The 18,620-nt window shown below is 48.7% G+C and overlaps 1 protein-coding gene across 1 annotated transcript; it reads right to left on the bottom strand.

Annotated features, from left to right (window-relative positions):
* Nucleotides 1-1,215: 1,215 nt before the first annotated feature.
* DMRT3 (doublesex and mab-3 related transcription factor 3) lies at nt 1,216-14,969 on the bottom strand. The gene is made up of 2 exons (XM_030877194.3): nt 14,522-14,969; nt 1,216-2,329 (listed from the first exon to the last, which is right to left on the bottom strand). Exons 1-2 carry the CDS (start codon nt 14,967-14,969, stop codon nt 1,365-1,367), a joined length of 1,413 nt encoding a protein of 470 aa, XP_030733054.1. The 3' UTR covers nt 1,216-1,364.
* Between the last annotated feature and the right edge of the window lie 3,651 nt (nt 14,970-18,620).

The following is an 18,620-nucleotide window of genomic DNA, read 5'->3' as shown; positions in this document are numbered from 1 at the left end:
TTAACAGGAGTAACTGCTCTCACGGATGGAGTACTTTCTCTGTGTCAGGTACCGTGCTATGCACTTTGCTTACTTTCCACACTGTAGATGTTTTCATTTTTACTTTGTTTTTAATGAGATTCTCCATCATATAATCCCTGCTGTCTTGGACTCAACGGGCAGGTAACTCGGACAATAACATACAAAGAGCATCCTCTTACACATAATAGGCACTCAATAATTATCTGTTGAAGAAACAAACGGATGGAGGGACTGAATTATGTCTATTCTTGAAAAATAAATTCTGTCTTTCTGAATGCAGCCCCCAAACTTTGCCATTCATATTTCTCAAGGGACATCGCCTTTAACTGAAGCCTTGATCCATGCACTGGTAAGTAGCTTTTATATCAAGTTTCTATTTTTAGAGATCCTCTTTCCACAAGTAGAAATGACATAAACCAAGATCATCTCCTTAGTTTATTTTTTTCTAGAGTCCTTAGCATGCTACATTAACCTGACAAAGCTTAATCTTGTGTTCATTTCACAATACGTTTCATGCAGTTCACAGCTGTGATTGGCTTTACACTGACATTGACATTACACGTTTCGATTCAGCCATGTGAAAAGGATAATTCTTAATGGAGTTTGTCTCTGAAAACTGTCCAAGCTTAAATAAGCATGTGAGCGGTTCACTCTATTAAGTGCAGTCTCTCTTTAAAATGCAAGGATTTTTAGCATAGGAGTATAAGGTCCCTGTTTATAGTCCGTTTGCAACCGAACCACTGCCTTTAGGTTTCACATATCCTAAGGAATCCTCTTTTACAAAATTTCATTCAAGGGGTTTCCCTGGTGGCGCAGTGGTTGAGAGTCCGCCTGCCGATGCAGGGGACGCGGGTTTGTGACCCGGTCCGGGAAGATCCCACATGCCGCGGAGCGGCTGGGCCCGTGAGCCATGGCCGCTGAGCCTGCGCGTCCACAGCCTGTGCTCCGCAACGGGAGAGGCCCGTGTACCGCAAAAAAAAAAAAAAAATTTCATTCAAGTATACTATTTTATTGAACATTCCAGGCTCAGTTTAGGGGCAAGGCTGACCTTCAGCTCTACATCCCCAAATAAATCTTCCATGGGCCCAAGGCTTTCCCAAGACTATTCTCTTTTACAACGAACATTCAGCACTAAAGCCACAGAGCAGAGCTATTTGGCATTTTCCAGTGAAGTGCAAGAAATTAAATAAGTTATGTTTTTATTGCTAAGGTATAGAATCAAGCACAGTCACTTTGTGAAACAGAAGGAAAAGGTATACACAGGATGTGGCCTCTCCTCAAGGGGGGCCCAGGGTTCAAATGCACAGACAATGTCACCTGGTCACCACCCATCGGGTAGCACTTTAAGATGAAGTGTTGAGTATTCTAGAGTCTGAGGAGTCAGACCTCTCGTCATAGTCGTCCTCGGCGTAAATGGACTGCTTTGACACGATGGGACACCCATCGTCAGGGATGGGTATCCGAGGGTCTTCGGGGACGCGGGCGGGGAGGACAGGTGAGCTTCTGAAGACGCTGGTAGAGTTAGTGGGGAAAGGGCTGACGTACTGGGACCTCAGCTGGTACTGTTGCTGCAACGTCATGGTGTTCCACAGGGTGACATCGTTGGGAAGAAAGGGGCTCGACTGGTTTCTCGCCAAAGTATTCCTCAGCATCAGAGGGTACCGGGGGGGCTGGGGGAACGGGTGCTGCAGGGGCACGGCCAGGGGGTTGGGGACCACGTTACTGGAGTCGGCGGAAAACCGCAACGTGTCTGGGACTCTGAAGGCCGAGCCCACGGACCATTTGGAAGAGGAGATGGGGTAGGAGCTCAAGGTGTGTTCAAAGATGTGCCCGCTGGAGGGCAGCACCAGGCCCTCGGGCTCTGCCGCAGTTCGGTCTGTGGCCAAGCTGGAGGTGCGGCTGGAGAGCAGGACCTCCACGGCGCTCACCAGGTCGCCCCCGCAGCCCTTCAGGATCAGCTCCAGCACCGTGGGCTTCTGATTGGGGAATATTTTTTTTAACACTTCCAGGGGCGGTCTGTTGGCTTTCAAGCTGAAGGGCAGAGACACGGTCCCCGAGGGGCCCTCGATCAGGAGGTGATTCTGCTCCCCGGGATACTTGGGGCTGTCGGGTCGGCTCTCAGAGCTGCCTCCGTTCTTCTGGACCGCATACCCCGCTTCGTCCACCGACACTATCTCGGGGCTCTCTGGCGTGAAGCAGCCCTTACTTTTGGCCACGTCCGGGGAGCTCCTCTGGTCCGTGTCTTTGTCACTGAAGGTCTCAGTGGTGTCCGCTGTGCTGCTGTCCCCGAGTCGTTCTTCAGTCAAATCTGAAAAGCAGAGAACAGCTGGGTTAATCCTTTCCTGGTGTGTGTAAAGGGGAACAGATGTGCTCAGGAGAGGGCCCTACATGGGCTTTCTGCAAGGGGAACTGCTTCCTTGTGGGTTATAACATACTGCAAGCCTTAAAAATATCCAGTGTGTCACTGGCAAATGGGAAAAAAATACCTGGAAATAAAGATCTAGAAATCGGAGTGATTTCTCAGAATGGTGTGTGCAGGGAAGCTTGCCTTCAACACAGAACGGAAACACGATACCTACAACCACAGATGTGGCTGTCTAGTGCTAACAATCTAAATAGGGGCCAGGCTGGGGATAAACACCATCCAGGGAAGAACAGGAAAATGAACCCAGGCTTGTCTTCCGGTCCCTCTTCTGCAAATGAGGTGGCCGGTGTCATTCAAAGACATTAACAGCCAGCGCACGACGCATATACCCATGGGAAATTTTAATATTTTAAATCCATTTTCCCATAGGCAGATTTTGTGTCAAATGTTCTGTGAACTAGTCGTCAGTATGTTTCATCAGGATACCATGTACAATAACTAGTCGATATGATTGCCAAAGTGATACAGGCAGCCTCTATACATTGAAATTTTTCTTAAAAGCCCACTCAAGGTCCTGGCAGACTTGGTTGCCTATAACCCACACTAGAGGGTAAGCAAAACCAGCTGTGAAATCTGGATGTGGGACAGGCTACAGAGAGAAAGAAGGAAATGGCTGGAGAAGGCTTCTGAAACTGCCAGGGAGCAAGATCCACCAGTGAAGCAGTGCGTCCATAACTCCAGGACCTGGGCTGCAAGAAGCAGACAGGTTTTCATGAACTGTTTCATTAGTAAAGTTCATGGAGAGAACTTCAAGATACCTTCCTGAACTATATTAAAAGAAGAGAGAAACAAAACAAAAAGCTTCCCAAATAAAGCAGAGATTTGCCGTGAAGTAAACCAGTTGCAAATTTAACATTTTGACTTAAGACATCACCCCCCCACAAGGGCTAGTATTACGGTGCTAAACAGACAGAAAGGAAGGAAGGAAGGAAGGAAGGAAGGAAGGAAGGAAGGAAGGAAGGAAGGAAGGTAGGAGTAAATAAGTAAGATTGGTCTGCTTGCAGAAGTAGGCTCTAAGAGATCTTAATAATAAAGAAACATATTCTTTATTAACAAGCTATATGCTAGTGGATTTTTATCCACTGCCCTGCCTGAATAGCCTCATTGTCGCCTTCTCAGTGGGCACACCTGATTATGTGTAGATAGCCAGCTGGTGAAATTTCATCAAAGCAGCTTCTAAAATCCATCTCCTCCTATTTGTTGTTGTTTATTTTAAAACGCTTAAACAGGGACTTCCCTGGTGGTGCAGTGGTTAAGAATCCACCTGCCAATACAGGGGACATGAGTTCGATCCCTGGTCCGGGAAGATCCCACGCGCTGTGGAACAACTAAGCCCATGCGCCACAACCATTGAGCCTGCGCTCTGGAGCCCGTGAACCACAACTACCGAAGCCTGCGTGCCTAGAGCCCGTGCTCCGCAACAAGAGAAGCCTCCGCAGTGAGAAGCCTGCGCACCGCAATGAAGAGTAGCCCCCGCTCGCCGCAACCAGAGAAAGCCCGCGTGCAGCAACAAAGACCCAACGCAGCCAGAAATAAAGAAAACTAATTTATTTTTAAAAGTAAATAAAAAGCCTGAAACAAAGGCCCATTTATGAGCATTGTTCTAATATGGGATGTACCTTAATTATAATTGAAAAACAAAACTTTGATTCTTCACAAAGCAATAAATATGTCTTAGGCATAAATAAATACTTTAAGAAACTCTTAAACTATATCCGTGAAACTTTCAATTATAAATCTGATACAAATTTAGTTGTCCCAAATTTGCATTTTATGTACACTGCTTCTTTTTCCAGTACAAAATATCAAGTGTCCATGTGGGGGTCAGTTGCAACCCACACACATGAAGCCATTTCTGCTTTCTGTAACAACTCTGGGATATGCACAAAACACCTATTTTTGCAAGAGAAATTTGACATATCCTCTCCTGCAACTTCCTAGGACTGGAATCCCAGTTTTCACCCCCTGGGTTAATGTGGTATTTGTCCTTGATCCCAACGAGAAAAACAGCAACAAAAAAGCTTCCATATCTTCATATTCTAATCAGCTAGACCTGCCTACATTTTCCTGACTCAGGACCCCACGCCTACCTCTTGGTGTTACGCTATCGTTAAACACTTGACAATAAGCGGACGGTTGCAGTATGCTAACTCAGCACTGAACTCAACACACAATTGGATCTTGGCCCCTGCTCAGCGGAGCTTGGGAAAACAAGTCAAATACTCTCCTGGGGAAAATATGGACATAAAATAATGTTTTCAATACTGTGCTCCTCTAAACAGTTTTCTTATTTCTTTAGCTTTCATTATCTATTATTGTCAGCATCAAGTACTTGTATTGCTGTAACCTGCAAGACACTGAGGAAAACAGAATAAAGGGTGGAAAATACCAGGATGTATAAGACTGGCCCCTAACTTGTGGCATTTATTACCAAGTTGGGGAAATAAGACGCATGTGCAAGGGGGAAAGCAAACACAACCAGGCAGAATTTGCTAAGCAGCAAATCTGCACACATGGAACACAAATGTTCACAGCAGCATTATCCACAAGAGCCAAAGAGTGGAAGCAACCAAGTGTCCATCAAAGATGGATGAAGGGGGCTTCCCTGGTGGCGCAGTGGTTGAGAGTCCGCCTGCCGATGCAGGGGATGCAGATTCGCGCCCCGGTCCAGGAGGATCCCACATGCCGCGGAGCGGCTGGGCCCATGAGCCATGGCCGCTGAGCCTGCGCGTCCGGAGCCTGTGCTCCGCAACGGGAGAGGCCACAACAGTGAGAGGCCCGCGTACCGCCAAAAAAAAAAAGATGGATGAATGGATAAACAACATGTGGTCCATTCATATAATGGAATATTATTCAGCCTCAAAAAGGAATGAAATTCTCACACATGCTACAATGTGGATGAATCACGCTAAGTGAAGTAAGGCAGACACAAAAGGACAAATATTCTATGATTCCACTTATATAACGTACCTAGAATAGGCAAACTCATAGTGACAGAAAGTCAAATGGTATTACCGGGGGCTAGGGCAGGGGGTAAGGGGGACTTACTGTCTAATGGGTACTGAGTTTCAGTTAGGGATGATGAAAAAGTTCTGAAAATGGAAAGTGGTGATGGCCACACAACATTGTGAAAATACTTAAAGCCACTATATTGTGTCCCTAAAAAAAGGTTAAAATAGTAAATTTTATGTTATGTATATTTTACCACAATGAAAAAGTGCAAGAAATATGATACACAGTGTCATAGCAATACAGGGGATGGTGGTTTGTTGGGTTTTTTTTTTTAAAGCAAGGAACAACTGGTTCTTCTAGGAAACAAAAAGGTATGTAAATACAGCTAAAAAGCTCTGATTGTGATATTTTTAAAAGAAATGTGTGAACCTAAAAATACCTTCCCACTTTAAAAGGTAACTTTTCCCCACTCTGGATGAGCTGCAAACACCGAAGACATTTGGGGAAAATGCTTCGAGCTCTATTACCAAGCTTAGTCTTCCACAGAATGCTTTAGACGCCAGAAGAAAGTGATTCAAAGGGCAGAAGTTTAGCCAAAAGGGAACTAAGAAATGATGTTCTGGCTAATCTGTCATATCTACCATTTTGAAAATGTAGTATTTTTTTCAAGATGGTAAAGGACATACTGTCCCAATCAACTGGATATTGGACGGCAGGACTCTAAATCAGACAATACAAAATTTAACTTTTGAAGCTATTTTCCGGATCTGCAGAACGGGCCACGGTAGAATCCTCTATGATTGGCAGCTTGTTTACCAATTGTGAACCCCTAGACTGCACGAGGCCTCTTTCATATTTTCTTGTGCTACCCTTTGCACCTGCCACGGTGACATCCCCAGCGCAGCAAGAGCTTCTGGTGACTTCTCAAAGAGTGTGGCGGGTTGTGCTGATTCAGCCACACTTTCTCTCTGAAGATTTCCGGGCTGATCAGCCTCTCCAAAGGGGTGGGCAGGCTATGGCCAAAAAGTGAGAAAGTCTAATCGGATGTCACAGGAATCAAATCTACAAATTCAGAACATTCCAACCAGCTGAGTTCAGCACTGTTTATACTGTACTCAAAGGGGAGACGGAAGCCATTGAAGGAAGCAGTGAGTGGGACACACCCGTGGTGCCCACACACCTGAGCAACGCATCACGTCCTGCTAAGGGGTGCCAGGTAAGCAGACACCAAGACAACATCCAAGGCTGCTGGGGATTCAGAACCGGGCAAGGGAAGGCCAGCCTCTCACCTTGTACCAAGAATAACTCCTTACCCAGCGATAATTTCTAAAGGTCGGAACATACGAGCCCAGCAAATTTGCGGTGTCAAGTACGGTTGTATTGTTGTGCCTGAACTAGAAGTATTGTAAATTACTGTCATAAATACAGACTTTCACAAGTAATTATAGAGGGTGAGTTTTGGGCCCAGTGATAAAGCGTAATTTAATAACGGGTGTTTCTTTACATCTGTAGATTTTTCCCTAAATGAACTTTACAAATTGTTCCGGTTGGTTTAAAACACAAAGGCCTTTCCAGATATAGAAATGTGAAACTGCCCAGTATCAAAATGAAAAAGGAAATACTCCCCAAATGCTTTAACCTCTTTCTCCTTGAAACGGACACCCTAATTCCTAGAACATTAAAGAGTAAGAATATATTTCAATTGAGAATATTTTTACTCCTAGTATATAGGTGCCAAAAACTACTAGACCAGAAGTAGAAAGAAATCACTCTCATCTGATATTACAAACCAGTTACTGAAAGTGATATAATCTTCTATTTTTAAAGCTAAACTTCTAGATATTTAAAAAAATCTTACCAAATGTTCACTCTTCAATTTCATATTTTTCACGATGTAGAAACACTCACAGCCATCCCTGAAATAAACTCTTCACAAGGGTAAAGGTATTTTTTTGAAAAAGTAGATACTCCGTTGAGAAGGACACTGTTGCTATGGAAACCAATGCTCCAACTTCACAATATATCTATGCCATGAGATAGCTACAAGACTTTAAGGAGAGAGAATGAACACCCACAGAAAAGTGACTTCCGATCTAAAAGTACAGTTTGCAAATTTTAACTTTCTTCAGTGGATTTTTTTCATATGAAAATGCAGTTTTAAAAAAAAAAAAGTGCTAAGTATTTATTTGAAAGATGTTGAGGAAGCCTGCCACATATGCAAAACATTCCGCTCCTGACATGAAGAAGAGCATCTTCCTCACTTAGGTGTGGGGGTCTTATCCATTCTTTCTATCTACGAAAATAAAATATAGCATACATCCAGAATAAAAACACGAAAGCACTGGCATAAAGAGCGCTGCTTCCTAGTGCAAAAGTCACTGGACTTTTTTGTTTCCTTTTGAAATCATGTCACGCATTTTCAAACATGGACTGTCACGCCCTCATCTGTTCACTTGAGCTCTGGGGAACATACCTCTCAATAACTGTTCCCTGATGGGTCGTTTTCAAAGTACACAAATCTTATAGCAATGGCCAGGAAGAGCCCCAGCTGGATGGGGCTTCCAGAAAAGACCCCTGCCCAGTCAGAATTCAAACAGGAGACACGATTTTTACATTTTCTGTTATCCTTATCTCCCACTAGAAATGCTGAATCATAAAAACGTGAATGGGTGAAAACCCAATATACAGCAGGGAATGAACGTCAGTCTAACATCTTTCCTTTTCTTCCGGGGGCTGGGGGGTGGGACCTTGTGAAAACTAAAAATACATAGTCATGTTTGCTTTTTTAAAATCATTAATGACACTGGCTTAATAACATAGGAAGAAATCAAGATGATTCCTGGGGACCAACACTTTGGCGGACATTGATATAGAAAGGGCTAGACTTAAGGAAGTGTGGACTGCAACTCTGGACTTTGTAAGTCCTGCAACAATTTAGTTTTGACCTCTTTCTTGACTCTGAAAGGAACACTTTTCAAGAAGCAGGAGGGCAATTACCTGTAAATCTACAAGTGTGTTTGGCAGTTATAAAAATGCAACTGGCTACTTATTCGTCCACCTATGTAACGAATATCATTAAATCCTTCACTCTGTGCCCAGGCACTGTGCTGGGTAAGATTACACAGAGATGATCAAAGCATTTGCCTCTTGGCCACTGAGAGGCTTACAGTTTACTAAAGAATATTTTGCAAAAATTCCAAGTTATCTGTGCAGTGAGTTGTATTTTATATTGAAACACAGCAAGTAACCCAAAGGCCAGCAGCTGGGCAGACTGCTGTATTCATGGGAGGGAATGTTGCTGTAAACATTCACACATAAAGCCTATGAGTGGAACATCTACTGAACGAAACAAGGGATACTTAGTGGGGGGAAACAAGCAGAACACTGACCCCACCTTTGTAAAATTTAAGTCTGCCCAGTCACTGCGATCAAAAGAGACCAGAGATTCGGTAGAAAACCGATGTTCTGAATGTTAAGTTTTCCATAATATTGTTACTCAGTAGTTGATTGTGCTTATTTTTTATAGCTGTTTAACTGTATAATAAAATGCAAAAAAAAAACCCACCTAGTTATGTTTTAGTTTCCCCTAGTTTCTTCAGAGAACAGTAGTTTGCAGTGACTCACTAAAGCCATTGGGCGACTCTTGGGAGGGATGTGACAGGATCCCAAGGTGATGGGCCCCGCGATGACCAATGTTCCACCACTCAGGCCGCAACCTCTGCCACGAGCGCCCATGTAAACCCCGGTGCAAGGCCCACTGTGCCACCAGAGTCACATCACACTAGACATGGGGGTCCAGGGACCCGATTGACTAATGGCTGAGGGGCCGCAACAGGTTAAAAAGCTGAAGAAAGGAGGGAAGCTGGAGAAACGAAAGAGGCAAAGAAAGGGAAAGGAGAGGCAGGCAGGCACGTAGGTGTTCACTGGGTTCTGCCTGCCTTCCCGTCAGGAAAACGTCCAACATTTCCAGAAAGGGGCTCCAAGTCTTCCGGGGACGTTGATGTATGAAGATTCACTCCCTTTCCCTCTGTAAAGCTGTTAGCTGAGAGTGCTGACTCGCTGCAGCAAAGAATTTCTCATCAATGCTCTTTGATTGTATTTTGCAAACAAAATGCCCGTTGCTCGGTAACATTTCACTTGAGCCTGACCTTCCCCGAAAGTTATTGCTATCAGATTAGCTTTACACTGTCCTCCTGTGATTACTGTAATCTTTTAAACCCGGGAGTTCATCCATCAGGGAAAAGACGAGTTGGTTGTGTAAGTCGAGAGCACGGCTATCCTGCCAGATTTATAACCCAGAGGGGTGTGTTAGGTGGGGGGAGGTTCTGTCCTGGATGGCAGTGGAACTCTGTGGTTCCCAGACGTGGAAAACGCTCCCGTTTTCCTGTCCACCCTGTGCTCAGATCCACAAGATGGACACCAGCGCCTCTCCGAGCCGGCGGGGGCGGGGGGCGGGGAGGGGGGTAGCTCGGGCTCCACAGGGAGAAAGAGGCTGGGAGACCCGCCAGAGCTACGCCCACCCCGAGGGGCGCCCTCGAGGACTTTAGGGCTGGGCCCGCCCCGGAGGCCTAGGGTTGCCAGATAAAATAGCAGGATGCCCAGTTAAACCTGCACTTAGCAAAAATCACAATGTTTCAGTACAAGTGTGCCCCATACAATATTTGATATCCCTTTTTTGTGTTTATTTGCAGGTTTTTTGCTAAATCGGGCAACCAACCGAACAGGCGGGGTCTAACCCAGCCCACGGGGCTGAGCGCGAGTGGAAGGTGCCGCCGCAGCGGCGGTGCCACGGGAATTGGGTGCAAGAGAACAGTGGTCCAGGGCGGCCGCAGGGGAGCCGCGAGCGCGCTGCTGCCACCGCACGGGCCTCTCCCGGCGTCCCATCCATCCCTGACCCGGCCCGGGGTCCCTGAGCCGCCGCCCCGCACTTCCACTCGCTGCGCTCTCGGCTGCGCCGGGGCCCAAGAAGCCGGTCCGTAACTCGGCAACTCGCTGGGCACCGGTGGGAAAGGCCCGGAGCTGTGAGCAGCCCGGCGTCCGCCCTCCAGAGCCAGCCGTGGGTAAGGTTTAGGAGAAGACCAGTGCGGTCTCGCTTCTTCCTTTTCGTTTGGTTGGTTTTTGCTTTTTAAAATGCAACTCTGAGTCAGGCCCCTCGGCCCAAATAAAAGCGTCTGAAATACCCAGACCCTGTTTTAAATTCGTAGCTACCCTTCATGAGTGACTCTGAGGTCTCTCCCACTTTTCCTTTGCTTCAGCCTCTAGCCGTGGAGAATTTCCCATCCTGGCCTGGACCGGTGTTCTGGCAACATTCATCCATGCAGGTGCGTGTCTCTTTTTTTAAAAAATTAAAGTAAAATTTAAAACTAGGAAGCTGACCAGACAGGACCTAATCAAGCTGGAGCTGAAAAGCCCAGAGCAAGCACAAAGATGCTAGGAGGTGCCGGCCAGGAGGTCAAATCAAATAAAGGCAGTTTTCCAAAATCTCCCCACTTCCCTTCCTGTAGGTCTCTTGTTCTCTCCATTTCAGGAGACATAAACAAGAAAGGAGACCCTACTTTCCCAGTTAATCCTGCTCTCTTACTCCTAATCAAATAGGATGTTTTAGATTTCTTTTCCTTTAAGAAATTTTTTAACAACTTCTTTACGTATTTATTTTGATGGCAGATGTAAACCTAGGAAGCATCTGTAGCCACAGCCCTTTCCTCTGGCAGCCTGAGGAGACCCCGGCCACTCTCCTGGAGCAAGGGTAGGGTGTGGGGGAGGAAGCCAAACAGAGGAATGTAACTTCAGCCTCTCACCTTGGTCGTGACCCCTAACTTTCCTCAGCTCTACAGCCCAGGCCCTGAAAGGCTGGCTTGGCTGGTTGAGGCTGCTGACTCAGATACTCTAAGAGCTGAAAGGTGTTCAAGCTTCCCAAGGTATTTTCCTGACGGGAAGGAGGGGGGAGTGAAGAGGAAATGAAAGAGAAACGCATCAATAGGATAGATTTAAAGGAGCTTAGACTAGAATTTGGGGCTCAATCAAAATCTAGTAATTCCAGGCCAGTCGTAGATGATAATCTAGGAGCAGGGGAAATGTACACCCAAAACGGAAAAAAAAAAAAAAAAAAAGCTTTAATCCATTGCTAGAAGTTACAACCTGAGAATATGAAAATTCTCCTTACAACCACCTCCACATTAAAAGGGATGTTAAACATGATACACCGTTAGATAAAACAATCCCTGTTCCTTTAAAGAATCGGAAGCAGAATTGGGGAAGGAAATTTATTCCACCTACAAAACTGAGTCTTGGTATTAATGTGGCTCCCTGAACTGGGTGTTTTTTTCTCCAGCGGTGCCCAGCAAACATTCCCTTCTCTAGGGCGTGTACTTTTCACAAGGATTTCTGGAGAGGGGGAAAGACTCTGTGTGTTTGTGCACTTGCATTTGGAGCCAACAAAAAAAGCAAATGTCTCCACAGCTATGTACTAAAGAGACCAACCATGTTTTTGACACTGAAATCACAAAGAAACAAATCTCCATAAACCACCAGGAGATATTTAGAGATTCCTAATGGTCTGTGAACTTACTGTACATGTAACTTACTACCATTCAAACAGAGCTTCACTTACTTCTCTACATAGTGAGCTACTTGCCAAGGACCGTATCTGACAAGCTTCTCAATACGCCTGGTATGTTACATACAAATGCATCATAAGAACAACTGCCAAAAAAGGAAAAATCCATACAGTCCCATTCAGGCCGTTTTCCCTAACTTAAAACCCAAATGGGCTTTCTCTGTACAAAGCATTGCATAGAACTGATCCACTTGTATACTTGCCTTCCTAATGGAAAACAATTATCTATTCCTTTCCTGCCCTCTCTCGCCATCATCGGATTGGTGACTGGCTTTTTGTTGGTGTTGAATGGAATTATGGGGCCCAAACCAATTGAAAGCAGAAAACAAAAGTTACATAATAAATGTGCAACGTATGCATTAGGACCTGAGCATTTGATCCCTGATAGTTTAGGCCCCCAAAGCCATCACTCTGACCTTTTCTAGTGGTAAATCCTATTCTCCTTTGCAATTACTTGTTTTCATTTTGAAAGGCTCAGGTCATCCCAGAACACTTAGTTCTGAGTAAAAGAGAGGGCACCAGGTCTGGTTTGTCCAGTTGCCGTCTCCGTCTCCTATTCTCCCCAAGCATGTATCCTTCTGCTACTGAGGCTGCTGCTTGGCCTTTCTGCCTGGCCCTCACTCCCCGCCTCCCAGGGTTATTTTTGGTTTTGTGACTCTATAGAAAGCATGAACTCTGGCTATCCCAAAGAATGGTTAGAACAGCACACAATGTGAAGAGAATCCCCTCTTGGACAGGGACCCCAGAACCCAAAGCACTATTACACGGGTGCTGCTTGGGCAGGTGGCCACTGCAAGATGCTACCACTGTCACAAACTCAAAACTCCCGACCTAGTGTTGGGGGAAATGGAGACAGAGAAACTGGAAATGGAAAGGTTAAGAAAAGTTACTGGCATGGAGAACTGAGACAAAACTCTCCTAGTTACCTGCTCTAACTTAAAGGAGAAAAACAAAAAGAATGTCCTTTCCCCGCCCCCCTCCTATTCCTCTGTGACAAACTTGTAAGTATGAAGAGATCACACTGACAAAAGAGAGTCAACTGGGAGTGGGCGGACATTACTCAGGGAAATGCTTATATTCTACCTTGGATTAAACATCCACAAAATCCATGTTCAGTAAACTCACTTCTGTCCTTAAAATACCCAGTTCTGCTCTTCCCATAAGATGTTCTCAGAGCTTCAGGTCTGGACAGCATAACGGAGCAACAGGGCAGCAGGACTGCACCTGCCAGGCTGCCTACCAACTCACCCCAAATGTTTCCCTGGCTCCGCACAGCAGTGCAGTGCTGCTGAAAGCCTCTCTCCAAGAGCCAGAGGTACAGTCTTTTTTGGGGTGGGGGGAGACTGGGGGTAGGCAGAAGCTCTACCATTAGTTCCGCCCACAGAAGAGCTTTGGGCCTTCCAGGGCCTTCCATCTCTGAATTCCAGCATACGCCTCAACCCCCTCCCTGAGAAGATGGGCTTTTTTCCTTTGTACATCTGCCCCAGTGAAAGGGAAAGACCAAACACCTGTCCACAGAATTCTACGAGCTTAAAATCAAAGGAGCCCTTGGGCTGGGCAGGATGGTAAACTAGACATTCTCCAGGAGGAAAGGCTCCACTGGGGTTTGCAAGGCTTTGGAGGCCTGAAGGAGGGAACCGGATGGAGAGGTGAGGGGAGGAATCTGCCCACCTCCAGGGTTCAGAGCAGACCCATGCTCTCTAAAGCACAGCAGAGGAGCAGAGGGGAGAGGAGAGGAGAGGACAGGAGGAGGCCCAGGCCCACCTAGAACTGGGGAAAGGACTCTCCAGGGCTGGCCTTCCTCACTGTAGGTCGTTTTGTTTCTGTTTCTTTAAGACCACGGTGACTGCTGAGGGCTGCCTGCGGAATGGTGTTAAAGGACCTGAGCAATTCTGCAAAAGGAGTTGGTTGACTCTGGGCGCACTAGATTCTGAGTCCCCGCTATCAGTGTGGGGGCCTTTCTGGCCCTTGTTTACTACTGCTTCTAAATAGGGCTTCTTTCAACAGACTGCAAGAGGCTGGAGGCCACAGTAGGCTACTTGAAAGGCTTCGGGTTCGCTCAAATTCCCCGGGGGCCGAGAAAAACACCCAGAGTCATCCAAGCCTTGGGCCTTGGCTCCTGCCTTGCACCTAAATGCGAGGCCCTCTAAAGCCTGCGGCAAGAAAGCCCGGCCGCACTGTGGTGTGTGCTCACGCGGATTTTAATGTGGTCCTGCCTCGACCTCTTTTATTTACCCGTCCCCCTTTAACCTGGGGAAGGCACTTGGCGAGCCCGAGGCGCCTTTCCCGTGGGCGCCTGGGTTCACCTCCTACCTCGCCGGGTCCAGACCGAAGATCGCTTCTGCCGAGAGAGTAAGGACCGGCTCGGCTGGAGTTGGGGCGGAAGGCCGGGCCGGGCCATCTTCCCAAAAATTCGCCTCCGAGCCTCCCAGCCAAAGCAGCAATAGCCACTTGGAAGTGTTTTCGCCCACGCGCGGGGCCCAGTGCGGCCCCGCAGCTGCTCTTACCTGGCTTGGCGAGCTGCGCCTGCAGCGCCCCAGGCTGGGGCTCCGCGGCCCAGCGCAGCGCGGCGGCAGCAGCCAACTCCACAGCGGGGCGCGGCGGCGGCGGCGGCTGAGACGGCTGCGAGGGCGGCGGGGCAGAGGTGGCGTCTCCCGGCGGCGGGGGTCCCGGCAGGGAGCGCAGCGAGTCGGGGATGAGGCTCTCGAGGCTCTCGTTGGCCTGCTGCCTGCGCAGCGCCACCTGCGCCGCCATGACCCGCTGCCGCTCGATGATAAGGATGCACTTCTCACAGGTGCAGTCTTTGAAGCGGCAGTAGCGTTTGTGGCCCTTGAGCCAGGACAGCACGCCGTGGTTGCGGCAGCGCGCGCACTTGGGCGTGCGCTGCAAGGGCGCCCGCGGCGGCTGCGACACGGGGCCGCCCATGTACAGGTAGGGAGAGCCGTAGCCGTTCATGCCCCGGGCTCCCGGAAGAGCTGGCGGGCTGGCGGCGGGAGCGAGTCAGGGCGCGCTGGACGACGGGTTGGGAGGCCCGCTCAGGGGCGGCCTCCGGGCGGCGCAGTCTTTGGTCCAGCAGTCCCCGCGGCCGCGTGTGCTCCGGGATGGCCGGAGGGGCTGCAGCCGTGTTTACGGCTCCCGCGGCGCTCACAGCCTCAGCCTCCCGACTGGCGCTCCACCAATCTCACGCCGGTTGCGTCTCCGCCTGCCGCTGCTTTGGCCGGCACGTCCTCCCTCGCCGAGGCGCTGCGGCGGCTGCCAGGAGCCGGCGAGAACTCTGATTATGGTCTGAGCCAGCTCGTCTGCAGCTCCCGCGCGCGCAGGCCGGGCCCGGCACTTCCTCCGCCGCCCTCCCCCTACTCCTCCTCCCTCCCACCGCCACCCCCACCCCCACCCTCGAGGTCCAGGTCTCCTTGCATTCCCCACCCCACTCCACGCCTGCCTCCTTCCTTTCCGCTCGGGCCCCTCGATTCCCTGCACTTCACCTTCCTTGCCATCCGCCGTCGGGCCACTCTCACGGGGGCGCTCAAGGCCCCCTCCTCCAAGCTCTCTGTGCTTCCCCTGCCCGCGGCGGGCGGGACTGCGGCGCTCCGGGACGCGGCGGTGCACGCGGGGCGGGGAAGGGAGGACCAGCGCGGGTGAGGGTGGAGGTGCCCTTCGCTCTCTTCCCTTCCCTCCAGGCCTGATTTGGCGGTACCGAGCCCAAGGCCGCTTTCATTTCCATCCTTGGCCACAGAAACACAGCTCCGCGAGAACCGGAGCCTACCAGAGCCCTGCGGGTGCACTTGGTTCCCGGAGTGAGCCGAGAGGGTTTTAAGTTGGGGGGAGCCAGGCCCCGCGGCCACTGGCGGGAGGAGTTGGGGGCAGGGCATTGGAATTGGTTCGAGAAATGTTGGCTTTATTTCCTTGTGCAACATTTTTTTCTTTTGCTGCTGTAGAAGAAAATGATTGATTTTGAAAACCTGCTGGCCCAAGGATGACGACCCATTTTGCAGGCTATTTCAAAGGAAAAAACTGTCCTCTCTCTCTGGTGCAGAGTTTCTCTACCCTCCTCCCCACGTTTTAATTTTAAAAAGTCTCTGTCCTGAAAAGCCGGGAAGCGCTCTTATGGGGGATTTGCTTAAGTATTGGGTCTATAAACTTACAGAGAGCGGACGCAGGAACCACGCTAGCGCCCCCAAAGTTACCGCATATGATCTCCTCCCTGCCCAATGGCATTTGATCGATAAACGGAGGTCTCGCGTGCCCCAATTCAAATGCCCACGGACTCAGCAATCTAGTTATGGAAAGGGATGGGGCCACACACACCCCCAGTGTCTTTGGGTAGGGGTGGGGGAGAGCCCTTGCACAAGATGACAGCATAAAACTTTGTTGAAATAGTTATTTGCGTGTTTCTAGTCCCCTAAGAGTGCCGATTTGGCCTAAGGCAGACTACCACCACAAATGCACGGAGTCTCTCCCGCAGTGCAAGAAAACAAAAATAAAAAGCAGGTGGTTACAGCGACGCAGGGTAGCACAATGGCTCAGTGCGAAGCGGGGTAGAATGCAGTCCCGGAGCCGTCTGCCGGCAAGCTCCGGACAGCGCACTCTGAACTCAGCTCTTGGCGGTCTGGGCGAATCGAATGCGAAACCGGGGCGTATACGAGTTTGCTGCAATGGCCAACCGTTTGGCGGCACAGCTGCCCTTGTCCTCTCAGCTTTTCTCTGCACTGCCCTGGAAGCAAACAAGCAACCCGAAAACGTCCCACTGTGTTTGCTGTGAATTCAAGTAGCACCAGGCGTTCTAGCAGCCAACCCTCCGTTTAGAAGGGTGATTCCAGGAGGGGAGCAGGTTAAAAAGGGAACCTGCTTGTGTGTGTTTCCCTTGAAGCACTTGACTGCCCCCACCTCCCCCGTTTCAGACCTGCGGACCTGGTAGGGCGCGATAAGGAAACCCTAGCCCGAGAGGGAGCTAACCCTGGGAGGCCTGCCTCCAAAGCTGCTTCGGGAACAGACCCCTTAGTCTTGCCCCTAACCCACCGCCTCATGGATCTCTCCTCCCAAGCTTCAAGAAGAAAACAAGCCTTAAAAACACTACAACTGTGAGGAACTTTATAAACTCTCCAAACTGGAGGCCTAGGTGACCTGCAGCCCCGAGGGCCAGAGGCCCTGAAGTGGGGAGTTGACAGCGACTCACTTCACTTAAGGAGAGACTTACAGGGCCTAGAAAGACACTGAATCTGGGAACTTTCGCGCTGAAATCTCCAGGTCTCTTGGGAATGCGGGGACCACAGACTGTTTCCAAAGCCAAATTTCTCCCGATTTTCTCCAAATGGTCAGGGAAACCAGGGAGTATAAGGAACTTGGGAGTAAAGAATTTTTTTAAAGGAAAGTAGCAGAGCTCTGCACCAGGTTTGGGGGATATTTCCACTACCAAGGCGACCCACTCTCCTCCCTCAGTCACCTAGCCACCCTATCCCTTTGCCACTCAAGCAGGACATCTTGCATTATTTGGTCCCAGGGCCCCGTTTCACTCCAGTGAACATTGGGGGCTGAGATCTAAATACTCATTTGATATAGCGCAATAATCCTTTTCTCATATTTGATGGGAATGTTTTCCATAACCCAGTATTTGACAACATCTCCCTATAGGGACAGGTTTGTATTTATGTTGGTAAAATGTCCCCTGCCTCAAAGTCTATTGTAACCCAACACCTGACAACCCAGAGTCCCATTTCTGTTTGCAGAAAGGGTTTATTCAAGCACATAATGGGATCCCAGCAGAAAGCCTTTCAGAACAAGGGGCTATGGTAAACTTCACCACATGAACTCCGTTTCCAGGGCTATTAAGCTTTTAATTGGAAAATAGCAGAGGAAATTTCAAGGTGACTATAACGTGTTAGCAGTTAGTGCGGAGAAGAAAAGCCGGAGCGGGGATGAATGTAGAAAGCATATGGTCCGAATCACATTTAGGAGGAACAGCCTGCTTCTACGAAGTCCCAGCGGCTTGTACACTTATGGGAAAAATCATCAAAGAAATTGGAAAGGGAGGGGGGAGGATTACAAGTAAGTGTAACCTCACTAGACCGGATCCACTCTCTCGTTCTGCGCTGGGTGGGGTGTGTGTGTCTGTATGTGCACGTGTGTGTTCAAACCACAATTAACTGGATAGAATTGTGATAGGTATTAACAGCGAAAGGGTGAAAGATAGTGTGCATGTGTGGTTCTCCTTCTCTTGACGCACACACAATCTATATATGTACGTACGTATAAGTCGGAGTGCAGGTGCCGGTGCTGAGAAACCGAAGATGTCCTGACTGGACGCTCATGACCGCAATCAACACTTAATCAAAAGGACAGTTTCATATTGTCCCGGATGTATAATACATCAGGAAATTTTCTGCTTTGCTGGATTCTCATGGAGGGGAGGTCAAGGTTCCTATTCTGCTGTTTAAAACGCGACCACGGTGACACTGGAGGCCGGGGCATGCAGAAAGCCCTTTTATTTTACTTATTTTTTAGAAAGCCCTTTTAAAGCAGGAAAACGAGCTCCCTCTCCCCACGCATGAATTTTTCAGCTCTTACCCTGTCCGTGCCTCTTCGGCATCACTCATTGGCCAGCTTCACATC

This window comes from Globicephala melas, chromosome 6 (assembly GCF_963455315.2).
Source record: "Globicephala melas chromosome 6, mGloMel1.2, whole genome shotgun sequence".
Taxonomy (NCBI): domain Eukaryota; kingdom Metazoa; phylum Chordata; class Mammalia; order Artiodactyla; family Delphinidae; genus Globicephala; species Globicephala melas.
This window is presented reverse-complemented; position numbering and strand designations above follow the sequence as displayed.